Genomic DNA, 15,122 nt, shown 5'->3' with positions numbered 1-15,122 from the left:
AAATCAGGAACAAGACAAGGATGCCCACTATCACCACTCCTGTTCAATATAGTTCTGGAAACATTAGTCATAGCAATTAGAAAAGAGAAAGAAATAAAGGGAATAAAGAAAGGAAAGGAAGAAGTTAAACTGTCATTATTTGCTGATGATATGATACTTTACACAGAAGACCCAAAAAACTCTTCCAAAAGACTTCTAGACTTAATTGACAGATTCAGTAGAGTAGCTGCATATAAGGTCAACACTCAAAAAACAATAGCTTTCTTATACACAAATAGCAGACTCATTGAGAGAGAAATTAGGGAAACAATTCCTTTTACAATAGCATCCAAAAAACGAAATATCTAGGAATCAATCTAACAAAGAAATCAAAAGACCTCTACACTGCAAACTACAGCAACCTGAAAAAGGAGATCGAGGAGGATATAAGAAAATGGAAAGACATCCCTTGTTCCTGGGTAGGAAGAATCAATATAGTGAAAATAATGGCCATACTTCCAAAACTGCTATATAGATTTAATGCAATGCTCATTGAAATTCCAACAATTCACAGAACTAGAGAAAACAATGCAAAAATTCATTTGGAATCAGCAGAGACCTAGAATAGCTAAAGCAATTCTGTGCAACAGAGATATGGCTGGAGGTATCACAATACCCAACTTGAAGCTATACTACAAAGCTACTGTGATAAAAATAGCAAGGTACTGGCAAAGAAACAGACCTGAGGATCAGTGGAATAGATAAGAAGATGCAAAAACAACTTCAGACATACTCAGCCACCTCATGTTTGACAAAGGAGCCAACCACCCTCATTGGAGGAAAGATAGCCTATTTAATAAATGGTGTTGGAAAAACTGGATTTCAACCTGTCAGAGGTTAAATCTAGACCCATATCTATCACATACACTAAACTGAGATCTAAGTGGATTAAAGATCTAAATATTAAGACAGAAACACTAAACTTGCTAGAAGATAAGTTAGGTAGAACTCTTGAAGATATTGGCATAGGAAAAGACTTTATGAACAAAACTTCAGTAGTACGAGAACTAGCACAAGGAATCAACAACTGAGATTTCATCTTATTGAAAAGCTTTTGCACTTCAAGAGAAACCACCAACAGAGCTAAGAGACAACCTACAATGTGGGAAAAAAATTTTAGCAGCTATAACTCAGACAAAGGGCTACTATCTAGAATATATAAAGAACTGAAAAAATCAGACCCCCCCCAAATTCAAAGACCCAATTCAAAAATGGGCATCTGAAAGGAACAGACATTTCTCAGACAAAGAAGTAAAAGCAGCAAATAAACATATGAAAAAATGTTCAACATCACTGGTCATTCGGGAGACGCAAATGAAAACAACACTGAGATTCCACCTCACCCCAGAAGTTGTGGCTGCTATCAAGAAATCAACCAATAACAAATGGTGGCAGGGGTGTGGAGAGAAAGGAACCCCTCTCCATTGTTGGTGGGAGTGCTGACTGGTGCAACCAATATGGAAATCAGTGTGGAAATACCTCAAAGAACTAGGACTGGAGGTCCCATTTGACCCAGCTATTTCCCTGCTGGGTATTTTCCCAAAAGAATTAAAAGAATCATACCACAGAGATATATGTGTACCCATGTTTATTGTGGCACAGTTTGTAATAGCTAAAGCTTGGAAACAGCCCAAATGCCCATCACCTGGAAACGGGATAAAAAAGATGTGTTTTTTTTTAAAAAAATGGTGTACTATTCAGCCATAAATAACGAGAAACTAGGGTCATTTATAGCTAAATGGATGCATATTGAGGCCATCCTCTTAAGTGAAATAAATAAGCCACACATGTGTAAATACTTAATAGTTTCTCTAGTGTGAGAAACTGATAGTGTAAATATGGACTGAAGGGATTAATAACTAATAATTGATACTTTGAAATAGGAAAATATCCCAAGGGGTAGGGGTGGTGGGAGGCGATGGGGAAAGGAAAGTATGGAAAGGAAAATTTATGAGAAAAGAAAAAAAAAATGGAAATGAAGTATGTAAATAGGGAAGGGTGGAGGGGTGAAGGGCACACAGATAATGGGGAAAAAATAAGAAACAGGATATGTCATGTACAGGTACAAGCACCCAAAGATAAATGTAAATGTATTGCATACCTAAAATGTACTAATAAAAGAATTTAAGTAAAAAAAAAAGAGAGATTATTCTTACAAAGAAAAAGTCCAGGTTAGCATGCAAATATAATATATTTAGTTATTCTTTATTTTAATTAATCAAATTTAATTTTATGTATGTAGAATTATAAAATTTACACATATGAATATGTTACAAAACTGATGACTTTATTAATTCATCATAAGTATATATATTAATGTATTTTGTGTGCCTTTTTAGATTCTATGAAGTTATGCAGAATATTTAATTTGAAACTACTGAACAAGTAGTTTACATGTAAATGCAATGACTCTTGTTGATTTTAAACCATAGTGTTGTATTTCTAGCTTACCACTTTCAAATATTTACATCATGACTAAAAAAGAAGTGGTTGTATAGATTTGTGTGTATTTAGTATTTTCTCAACTTAATGTTATATGAGGGAATTAAGGTATTGATTCATTCCCTTCCTCAAATTTTTATCCATAAATCAGTCTTCAAATTCCCATATTTGAATATCAGCTTCAGTTCTTTCATAAAAATGATTACTTTTTCTCATTCTATAATTATTTTCTAAAACTACTTTAACATATCTTCCCATCCTTGGATAATTTGGCCTATATTATAATTTTAATAACTATGAAATCTTTATTGCATTGATATCAATGTTTAACCAGCTCATTTTATAATATTAATTGAAAATATTGTTTACATAATTGCACTAATAATATTGTTAAAATAAAATATTAATGAATAAATTGAGCCAATACAATACATTATAAATATGTAAAATTAACACTTTCTTCATAGTAGATATATTTATTTGTTAATTTATGCCCGGGAAAATAGAAAATTGTGTGCTTTACTGCAGTCTGGTTTTAAGACTAGGTTTACATGAAAAGTTGTCCTTATTTTACATTGTGTAACTGATCAAAGACCAAAGGATTGATGTGGGCAAATTTCTCCATTTTTTAAAATAGTTTGTTAGGATTGAGTTCATTGTTTAAAATGTAAAATTTGATACTAACAGTGAAGCAAAATATATGTTGTTCTTAATTTGCTCCAGTAAATGTTTTATATAGTTTTTTTAATAATCAGTGATATTTAGATGTATATTATCCTCTCATATGTATTAAAATCTATTTTATTTATAGCTACACTCCATTTGCTAATGGACCCAATGATACTCCTGAAGAGATACTGCTGCGTATAGGCAATGGAAAGTTCTCTTTGAGTGGTGGAAACTGGGACAATATTTCAGATGGAGCAAAGGTACGTTATATGTTTTATTCTGTTGCATTCATGTTCAATTGCTAAACTCTTCGTTATGTTCTGTTGTATATTTGCAGAGTATGGTGTTGTGTTGGCATTTGTTTTAATTAGCTCAGTTCATATCTATAGATTAAATTAGGCATAGACTGACTTTTGTCTGCCGTGCTTCTGGCCTACCATTCTTCCTTATCAATTTAAATGGGTTCAAGGTGTATAAAACTTCAGTGGAACCACAGTTCATGAACTTAATTCTTCCCATGATTCTGGTCCCAAACCAAATTGGATGAGAACTGAATCAAATTTCCTGATATGATCAACCTTGACACTATTGAATTTGATTCAGTTCCCCCATCAGATCAACCTTAACCCTAAACATTGAATTTGATTCAGTTTTCATCCAATTCAGTTTGCGACCAGAATCATGGAAAGAATTAAGTTCATGAACTGAGGTAACACTGTATTTCTCTATTAACCAAAACTAAAAATGTAAATCTGGGAAGAATGCATATTTAAAGCCAACTAAAGTATATTTCCAGATTTAGTGTATTTTTCCACATCACTTTTTCTTAAGCACAAAAATTGACTATTGATTGCATATGTAGACAGTTTTTAAGTTGTATTTTTATTTTACTTGACATATTACAATTGTACATATCTATGGGGTATAATGTGACACTTCCATACATTTATACAATGTGTAATGATCAGATCAGGGCAATTGACATATCTGTCACCTCAAATATTTATTATTACTTTGCATTGGGAACATTCAAAATCCTCTCAACTAGCTATTTTGAACTACATTTAACTATTGAAAACCATAGTTATTATACTGTGCACTAGAGTTTCAGAGTTTACTCCTGTCCACCTGCACTTCTATAGTCTGTAGCCATTCTCTCCTTACTGCTCACCTCCTTACCACCTCCTTAACACCCTTTCTTAAAAGGCGCTGGTGACCACTATTCCATTCTCTACTTCTATGAGATCAATATTTTAGTGTCTACATATGAATGGGAACATGGTGATATTTTTCTTTGTACCTGATTTATTTCAGTTAACATTATATATTCCATTTCCATCTATAGTCTTACAAATGACAGAAGTTCATTCCTTTTTATGAGTGAATAATATTACATGTATCATTTTTAAATCCATTCATCTGTTAATGGACATCTCAGTTGATTCCATTTGTTGGCTATTTTGCATAGTGCTGCAATAAACATTGATATGTAGGTGTCTCTTTTATATAACTATTTCATTTCCTTTGGATCCACACCCAGTAAAGGGGTTGCTGGATCATATAGCAGTCCTAGTTTTAGTTTTTTGAGGAACCTCCATACTGTTTTCCATAGAGGCTATACTAATTTGCATTTCACCACCAGGATAAAATTCCTCTTCCTCTGCATTTTTAAGAGAATTTGGTATTTCTGTTGTTGTATAATAGCCATTCTTACTGATGTCAGATGATATTTGGTTGTGGTTTTGATTTACATGTCCCTAATGATGAGTGACATTGAGCATTTTTTCACATAAGCGCTTGCCATTCATAATTATATCTTTTTATCGTACTAGGAATTAAATCCAAGGCCTTTGCACTGAGCTATGTCCTCAGCCATTTTTAATTAATTCATTTTATTTTGTTTTGTTTTGTTGTGAGACAGGTTCTCATTAAGTTGGTGCAGTGTTTAAAACTCTTTTTTATCCTGAATTTGCAAATATGGTATTTTATACTTACAGCCCAAGTGAATCTAGACTAGATATTAAGTGCTTAATAGCTACATGTGTCTAGTGACTACCATGTTCAATAGTGCGGTATCAGAGTAACTGGCCATCTTTAATTTAGGGAAAAAGAGTCAATGAAAGCTTGAGTGCTAATTTATTTAATGTGTAATTTAAATTTTTAAACTTTAAAGTGAAAAAAACCACAGGTTGTGAGCATGTAGCTTCTTGGAATGTGATGCTTTTTATGCTACAATTTGAAGTATAATAAACTTTTTAGACAACAGGAATTATAGTTAATATTTAGTAATTATAAAACCTTATCTCAAAAACACTAGCCAATGTGTATAGTATATTACTAAGTATAATATCATGTTTATATTGGAATAAATAAGCCATCAATTTGTCATTACCTGTTAATCAGAAGAAAAATAGATGAGATTGTATTTGTATCAAGACACTAACACAAGTATGATGTGTGGTGCAGTAAATGGAATACCTAGTTGGAAGGCAGGAGAATTGAGAGCTCAAACTTGATTGTCTACTAACTGGAGTAACAGTTTTTTTCAGTCTGTAAGTTTAGGGACTGAATTCTCTTTTTGGTTACTTCTAACTACGAAATTGTGTTTCTGTACAGTTTAGTTTCTTAATAATTTCTCAAATTTATTTATATAAAGTGATTGAAACTACTCTTACTGTTTATTAAATATATATATTCCAGTCATCCAGTTTTTACTTCAGAAAATACATTTTCCTAGGGACACTCTTGTGTTTCTTAAAAAAAAACAAACTAAAGATATTGTTCTCTTCTTTGAATCAAAGAAGTCAGCTTCCTTAGATTCCACATCTAAGATCATGTAGTACATTATTTGTCTTTTTGTGACTGACATATTTTACTTCATACTAGTATTACAGGTTCATCTACATTATCATGAATAACAAGATTTCATTTTTTTCAATCAATGAGTGGGATTTCGTTGTGTATCTATAGCACATTTTTTTGTCCACTCATCTGTTTAGACATTTAGATTGATTCCATATCTTGACTGTTCTGATTAGTGCTTCAATAAACACAGGAGTGTGGAAGTTTCTCCAATAAACTGACTTCATTTCTTTTGGGTATATTCAGTAATGGCATAGCTGGATCATATTTGAGAAAGAGAGAGAGGAAAGTTGGGTCACTGGGTATGAAGTTATAATTAGGAGAGATAAGTTCTGGTATACTATTTCGCAGGGTGACTGGAGTCAATTATAATAGAAATTTTTGAAAAGCTAAAGGAATAGATTTTAAATGTTGTCACACAAAGAAATACTAAATGTCTTAAATGATAGATATGCTGAGTACCCTAATTTGATCATTATACAGTGTTTCTATATCAGAATATCACATTGAGGTCCATAGCTGTATACATTATGTGTCCATTAAAAATTTTAAAAATAGCTGACAATCGTGCATAAAATGTTGAAGTAGACTGGGATTTTTATGGCAGATTTGGTGAAATCATTTGTTTTCCAAGTTATGTATGTTTTATGTTTGAGCCTTTCTAGTGCTAAAAAAATAACATAATAAAATTTAGTTTTATTCTGATCTCAGTCTGATAGTCTAGAGAAATTCACATAGGAAAGGATATTTGATGTGTTATTGTTTGTATATAGATGTTTCCCAAGAACCTCATGAATTCACAGGCAGAAATTTGAGAACATGATTGGATTATGGGACCTTATAGCAGCTTACTGTTAGGAGGTGAGTTCCATTCAGAAGAGGCAGGTCACTGGGAGTGTGGTCTGAAGGGTTTATCTCCCTCCTTGGCTCCTCTTTTTCTCTTTCTACTTACCTGCCACTATTGATATAGAGAATATGATATATGGACCTCCAAATTATATAATGGAAATATTATAACTCCCAACCTGCTGAATGTCCAAAATACTAAGTTTGTGTTTTCTAAAATCAAACAATGAATTCAAAGAATAATGGAGGTTAAGAGTAGGAAGAATTTATAGAGAGAAAGAGCTTCTGTTTAACAGAGACATAAGAGTGTATGGAAAGTGGGTAGCCAACCAACCTCACTTCTCAAAGCTTCTCAAGGGTGTTTTATTGAGCAAAGCCATGAGGTAAGGCAGGTTCAAGTTAGGACAAAACTGTAGTCAACTAATAAGATTAAAAGTACAGTGGCTTAGGTAATATTGAGCCAATGGGAAATCACAAGGTGGATATGAGGTGGGAAAAAACTGTGGTCAGCCAATAAGATCACAACAACTGTAGTCACTTAGGTGATATTGATTAAATGGGATCAAATAAGAAAGCAAGTCACATAACAAGCCTACCTGGAGTAAACAAGGATTTTCTGGGAAGGAATGGGCTAAGGAGGTTTTGGTCCCCACCCAAGGTGATTGATGCCTATTTAGCATATCAATTACAAATGTTCATCCCTAGGGGAAGCCTGTGAGTGTAGTAGTTCCTGTTTTTTGAATCTTGGCCTTCACCAAATGGGCCTCAATTGCCTTCTGTAATGACTCCCTTGAGGACCTGGCCCTGTCTAACTGCCTATAATGTATCAACTAACTTAGCTTTCTACAATATTCTCCCCTCTAAAGAAGTATCCCTAACTACAGTTAGGAGAGAAGGGGCATAGTTTTCATCTAACTGCTTTGAGCTGAGAAGGCTCGATGTAGGGGAGACCACAATCAGGGGCCCTCTCCAGAGAGCTAACCTAATGGGCTTCAGATAGAAGTCATTTTGTAGTTTAATAGTTATGAACTTTCTTTACAAGTTTGATCTGGTGGATCCCAGTAAAAGGAGTCTAGCACGCTTGTTGATTCCATCTGTATGATCACTTAAGAGTTTGGTGGCCTCTAGGCAAGAATAAACATTTTTTTCAAGAAATTAGAGCATGCATAATCAGAGAATGAGCACTAGAATAGAAAGGCAGGTTGGGGAAAGAGCATGTTTAGAAACTGTTCATAAGGGACTGAAATAGCAATTGTAACCCCCTGGCTCTGAGACCCCTCTACTGATGGAGGTTGTCTGTAAGTTTGATATTTTGTCATAAGTCCGTCTAGTTTTAGCCATAAGAAAATGGAGAGGATGGTGACTTTGAAGGACAATTTTAGCTAAGGAATCTAAAAACTCTTGTTGAGCTCTTAAAGATTTTACTGTAATTTTTCCTAATGAGCCATAATAGTGGTCAGCTACCAGTGCAGCTGGACACTGCCAGAAGGGGTCAGTGACGGGAGCCCCTTTTTGTATCTAGCTTTATTACTATGGTCTTGATTTAATATCTTCAGTTATACTTTTCTACTGGCTGTGTAAGACCAAATTAAAGTGAGACCTGTATTAATTGAAATTAACCTCTTATCTATCAAGGTCAGTTAAGTCTGCTCAGGCATTTCTTTGGAACCTTGCAGTGAGCCTTTCAACTCCTCTGTCAGTGTCAGCCATCAGGATGGGTTAAAGCCTTGCTTGATTGTGTTGCTTGCAGTGAAACCATGGGAGACTCTTTCCTCTTGGTGACCTCCTTTGGCAAACTGTACTTTTGTTAATTCTTATCCTCTGGAGTCCAGCAATCTCCCTGCTCCGGAAGTTTGCTGACTCACCAAAGTTGTAGGATCCTCTAGAAAAGGTTCCCTCATGTCTGGGTCCTCCTTAGCCTTGGAGGACCAGGGCCAAAATACTGGCTCTCCTCTTAGCCCAGTTACCCGTCTAGTTCTGGTCTCCAAACTTTAGTTGTTGAACATTCAGTAAAGATCAGTGTCATTAGTAGTGCAGTGGGAGCAGTGAGCTTAACTATAATAATTTTATCTTAGACATTAGTCTAAAGTTTTTCTTTAGGTCTCAAATCCATTTTGATTTACTATTTTACATGATACAAACTATGGTGAAAGTTCATTTTTGCATGTGGAAATCTAAGGTTTTTTGTGTCACTTATTGAAAGTAAAGATTTTTCTTCACTGAGTAACATTTGTATCTTTATAAAAAATCAGCAATCCACATATGCATGTTTCTATTTCTATACTTGGGTCCAGTGATAGCAAACCTTTTAGAGCTTTCAATAATACAAACAGCCCCTTGAGACATGCGTGCTCTAGGTTCACCACCATTGCTCTAGTCTATTTAATTGACCTATTTTTCTATCTTTTCACCAGTACCCCATTGACTTTATTACTGTTGCTTTATCCTGTTAAAGTTACTCAAAGTAGTCCACCCTTACCACTTTATCATTGCTGAGACAAAATACCCAATACCCACAGCTTAAAGGAGGAGATGTTTATTTAGGCTCATGTTTTTTAGAGGTTTCAGTCCACAGTTGGCTGGCTCCAAGGCAGAAACATCATGGGAGAAGAGCATAGCACAGGAAAACTACTCATGTCATAGAGGTTCAGCAGCAGAGAAAGAAGGGAGGAGCTGGGAAGGAAGATTTACCCTTCCACGTCACACCTTCAGTGACCCACCTCCAACCAGACCCCACCTTCTAACAGCATGTCACCTACAGCCCCCATAATCTAATCCCCTTCCAAAAGCCCAACCTCTGAACAAACACATGAAGCTTTTTGATGGGAAATTCTAAATCTAAATAATAAACAACACCACAGTTTTACTTTATATGGTTTTAGTTATTCTTGGTCAACCATAGTATGAAAATATTAAATAGAAAATTTTAGATATAATTCATAAGATTTCAATTGTACACCATTCTGAGTACTGCAATGAAATCTCATCATCTCATGTAAGCATTCTCTCCTCTTAACCCCTCCACCCCTCCCTATTTACAAAGAATTTGTTTCCATTTTTTCCTTTTCTCATATTTATTCCTTTCCCTTCTTGTAGCTGAATTTTATTTGCTAAAATTTTCTTTGTAACTTTCACATCTGCATTCCTGAGAGGTATTGATTTGTTGTTTGTTTGCTAGTACTGTCTGTCTGGTTATGATATCAGGGTAATGGATAGCTCAAATAAATTGGGAAATATTTTCTATTCTTCAAATTTCGGAAAGAGTTATCTAGAGTTGGAGTTGCTTATTCTTAAATGTTTCTTAGAATTCACCATCGAAGTCATCTGAGACTGGAATTTTCTTTGTTCTAAGTTTTTAGCTCTAAACCTATATATGTACATGGTTGTTTAGGTTGTTCCTTCTTGAATGAGCATTGACATTTTTTTCAAGGAAGTTATCCATTGTTAAAGTTTTTTTATATATTTCCTTACTAGCCTGTTAATATCTGTGTTTTTTGGTTTTTGGGTTTTGGGTTTTTTTATACCAGGGATTGAACTCTGGACTTGCGCTTGCGAGGCAGGCGGCGGAACCACTGAGCTAAATCCCTGGCCCTGCACTGTTAATATCTGTAGAATTTATGATGTCTACTTTCTCATTTCATGTATAATTTGGATTAGTTTATTCCTCTTAACATTTTCAATGTGTTTGCTTTCATGTATTTTGAAACTCCATTTTTATATGAATAGATGTTTTATAAGTTTGTCTTCTTGATTAATTGTCCCTCTTACCAATATAAAATAACTTTCTTTACCCTGAGTAATATTTGCCTTTATTTTTAAAAGATATTTTCATTCAATGTAAAATTCTAAGTTGGCAGTTTTTGTTCCACTAAGAATTTATTTTTTGATTAATTTTACTGGTAAACTTTGGATATCCATAATGATCACATTCATCTTTGGAAATTTGTACCAGTACATAATTTATCTTGATTCTTTCTTTTTCCCCCATTTCCCTCCCATCCTTTCAACTCTTTTTCCCATGCTTATTTAAAAGAGCTTTGCTTCCATTTTTCCTTCAGTTCTCTTTTTTTCCTTTTCCCTTCCTTCCTTCCTCCTGCCCCCTCCCTTTTTTGCCTTCCCATTTGAACATTTTCTACATACTTCGCAATATCTATCATCCAGTTTGGTCTTTATTTATGCTTTCAGTTTCTCACACAAGAGAAACAATGCAAATAGGCTATCATCAAGAAATCAATCAATAACAAATGCTGGTGAGGCTGTGGGGAAAAAGGAACCCTTCTCCACTGTTGGTGGGAGTGTAATTGATACAACCAAACTGGAAATCAGTATGGAGATTCCTCAAAAAACGAACACTAGAGATTCCATTTGACTCAGTTATTCCCCTTCTTGGCATCTTCCTGAAAGAGTTAAAAGCATCATACCACAGTGATATATGCATACTCATGTTTATAACAGCATAATTTGTAATATCTATATCTTGGAAACAGCGTAGATGCCAAATAATGGATGAATAAATAAAGAAAATGTGTCTTTTGTATACAATCAAATTCTACACTGCCATAAAGAAGGATAAACTTGAGACATTTTTATGTAAATGGGTGCACCTTTACCCCATACTTTTGAGTAAAATAAATCAGACACCTATTTTAAAGTTATTGTTCATTCTTCTCATTTGAATTTTTTCTCACAATAAATCTGTTTTTCTAATCTTAAGTTCTTTTACTGGTACATTTTAGGTATACAGTATGTTTACATTTATGATTGGGTGTTTATACCTGTACCTGATGTATCTTGATTCTTATCTTTTCCTCATTACCTGTGTGCCCTTCATCCCCTCCAATCTTCCCTATTTACATAGACAACATTTCTATTTTTTCTCTTTTCTCCTAATTGTTCCTTTCCCTTCTTTTCTTTCCCCTTCCCCTCCCTACACCCCTATCTCTTTGGACCTTTTTTTCCTGTTTCAAATTATCAATTATTCATTTTAATCATTTTAACCCTTATTTCCACTTTCAGTTTCTCACACTAGAGAAACTATTCGGTATTTACACATGTGTGTCCTATTTATTTCACTTAAGAGTATGTGCTCAATATGCATTCATTTAGCTATAAATGACTCTACTTTCTCATGCTTTATGGCCGAGTAGTACTCCATTTTATAAAAAAAAACCACATCTCTTTTATCCAGTTTCCAGTTGATGGGCACTTGGGCTGCTTCCAAGCTTTAGCTATTACAAACTGTGCCGCTGTAAACATGGGTGGACATATATCACTGTGGTATAATTCTTTTAAATCTTTTGGGAAGATACCCAACAGGGGAATAGCTAGGTCAAAAGGGACTTCTACTCCTAGTTATTTGAGGTATCTCCATACTGATTTCCACAGTGGTTGCACCAGTCTACACTTCCACCAGCAATGGAGAAGGGTTCCTTTCTCCCCACACCCCCACCAATATTTGTTATTGGTTGATTTCTAGATAGCAGCCATACTTTCTGGGGTGAGGTGGAATCTCAGTGTTGTTTTCATCTGCATCTGTCGAATGACCAGTGATGTTGAACATTTTTTCATATATTTATCTGCTGCTTTTACTTCTTTGTCTGAGAAATGTCTGTTCCTTTCAGATGCCCATTTTTGAATTGGGTCTTTGATTTTGGGGGGTCTGATTTTTTTTCAGTTCTTTATATGTTCTAGATAGTAGTCCTTTGCCTGAGGTACAGCTGCTAAAAATTTTTTCCCACATTGTAGGCTGTCTGTTAGCTCTGTTCATGGATTCATTTGCAGTGCAAAAGCTTATTAATGAGATGAAATCCTAGTTGTTGATACTTTGTGCTAGTTGCTGTGTTACTGAGGTTTTGTTCATAAAATTTTTTCCTATGCCAATGTCTTCAAGAGTTCTACCTAACTTATCTTCCAGCAAGTTTACTGTTTCTGTCTTGATATTTAGCTCTTTGATCCACTTTGATCTTAGTTTGGTGCATGGTGATAGGTATGGCTCTAGTTTTATTCTTTAGCAGTTTGAAATCCAGTTTTTCCAACACCATTTATTAAATTGGCTATCTTTCCTCCAATGCGGGTGGTGGGCTCCTTTGTCAAAGATGAGGTGGCTGAGTATGTATGGAGTTGCTTCTGCCTGTTCTAATCTTTTCCACTGATCTTCATTTCTGTTCTTTTGCCAGTACCATGCTATTTTTATCACAGTAGCTTTGTAGTATAGCTTCAAGTTGGGGATTGTGATACCCCCTGCCAGGTCTCTTTTGTTTATAATTGCTTTTGCTATTCTAGGTCTCTTCTGGTTTCAAATGAATTTTTGGATTGTTTTCTCTAGTTCTGTGAAGTATATTGTTGGAATTTCAATCAGCATTGCATTAACTCTATGTACTAGTTTTGGAAGTATGGCTATTTTCACTATAATGGTACTTCCTACCCAGGATCAAGGGATGTCTTTCCATTTTCTTGTATCCTCTTCGATCTCTTTTTTCAGAGTGCTGTAGTTTTCAGTGTAGAGGTCTTTTGCTTACTTTGTTAGATTGATTCCTAGATATTTCATTTTTTTGGATGTGATTGTAAAATGAATTGTTTCCCTAATTTCTCTCTCAGTGAGTCTGTTGTTTGTGTGTAAGAGTGCTATTGTTTTTTGAGTGTTGACCTTGTATCCAGCTACTCTACTGAATCTGTCAATTAAGTCTAGATGTCTTTTGGTGGAGTTTTTTGGGTCTTCTATGTAAGTATGTATGTCTCTGTAACTATGTCAGTCTTCTATGTAAAGTATCATATCGTCAACAAATAATGACAGTTTAACTTCTTCCTTTCCTTTTATTTCTTTCTCTTTTCTAATTGCTGTAGCTAATGTTTCCGGAACTATATTGAACAGGAGTGGTGATAGTGGGCATACTTGTCTTGTTCATGATTTTAGCATGAAAGTTTTCAATTTTTGACCACTTAGTATGATGTTGGCTGTTGGTTTTTCATAGATAGCCTTAATCAGGTTGAGATAACGACCTTCTATTCCAATTTTCTGTACGATATTTGTCAAGAATGGGTGTTGGATTTTGTCAAATGCCTTTTCTGCATTTATTGAGATGATCATATGATTTTTGTCCTTGACTCTGTTAATATAGGGTATTACATTTATTGATTTACGAATTTTGAACCATCCTTTTATTCCTGGGATAAATCTGACTTGGTCAGGGTGTGTGATCTTCTTGATGACCCTCTGTATTTTGTTTGCCAGTATCTTGCTGAGGATTTTTGCATCTATGTTCATTAGGGAGATTGGCCTGTAGTTCTCTTTTTGAGTTGGGTCTTTCCCTGGTTTTGGAATCAAAGTCACACGTGCTTTCAGGAATGAATTTGGAAGCCTTGCTTCCCTTTCAGTTTCCTTGATCAGTTTTAAGAGCAAAGGTGTTAGTTCTTCTTTAAATGTCTTGTAGAATTCAGCATTGAAGCCATCAGGACCTGGGCTTTTCTTTGTTGGTAAATTTTTAATTACATTTTCAATTTCACTCATTGTAATTGGGGTGTTTAGAATTTCTATATCTTCTTCATTTAACTTTGACAATTCATATGTATCTAGGAATCTGTCCATTTCTTCTGTGTTTTCCATTTTATTAGAGTATAGGTTCTTGAAGTAGGTATTGATGATCCTCTGGATTTCTGTTGGATCTGTTGAGACTTCACCTTTTTCATTCGTAATTGCATCTATTTGTGCCTTTTCTTTCCTTATTTTGATATGGTTGGCTAAAGGTTTATCAATTTTATTTATTCTTTCAAAAAACCCACTCTTTGATTCATTGATTGTTTTGTATCATTTTCTTAGTCTCCATTGCATTGATTTCTGCTCTGATCTTTATAATTTCCTCTCTTGTGAGAGCTTTGGGTTTGTTATTCTCTTCTTTTTCTAGGAGTTTGAGGTTCTGCATTAGGTTATTTATCTGAGTTCTCTCTGTTTTCCTAATATGGGCATTCACTGCTATGAATTTCCCACATAGAACTGCTTTCATTGTGTCCCATAGATTCCTGTATGTTGTACTGGCATTATCATTTACTTGTCCAAACTGTTTAATTTCTTCGTTAATTTCCTCTGTGACTCATTGGTTGTTCAGGTGGGTGTTATTCAGTTTCCATGTGTTTGTCAGGGTTTTGAGGTTTCTTATTTTATTGATCTCCAATTTTATTGCACTATGGTCTGATAATACAGGGGGTAACTTCATTTCTTTTACATTTACTTAGGCATGTCCTATGAGCTAGCATGTGGTCTGTTCTGA

The 15,122-nt window shown here is 34.6% G+C and overlaps 1 protein-coding gene across 11 annotated transcripts in view; it reads left to right on the top strand.

Moving 5' to 3' along the window:
- Positions 1–15,122, top strand: part of Rps6ka6 (ribosomal protein S6 kinase A6) — a 238,506-nt gene that overhangs the window by 166,355 nt on the left and 57,029 nt on the right. For all 11 annotated transcript variants that reach the window (XR_015445581.1, XM_087196632.1, XM_087196622.1 and 8 more), the window contains one exon: positions 3,293–3,410. Coding sequence is in view for 10 of the 11 variants with exons in the window: in XM_087196632.1 (XP_087052758.1) it covers positions 3,293–3,410 (118 nt within the window). In the remaining variant the exon portion in view is untranslated. The remainder of the gene's footprint in view (positions 1–3,292; positions 3,411–15,122) is intronic.

This window comes from Heterocephalus glaber, unplaced genomic scaffold (genome assembly GCF_053883595.1).
Source record: "Heterocephalus glaber isolate CG9 unplaced genomic scaffold, H.glaber_assembly_v1.0 deba00001613, whole genome shotgun sequence".
Lineage (NCBI taxonomy): Eukaryota > Metazoa > Chordata > Mammalia > Rodentia > Bathyergidae > Heterocephalus > Heterocephalus glaber.
This window is presented reverse-complemented; position numbering and strand designations above follow the sequence as displayed.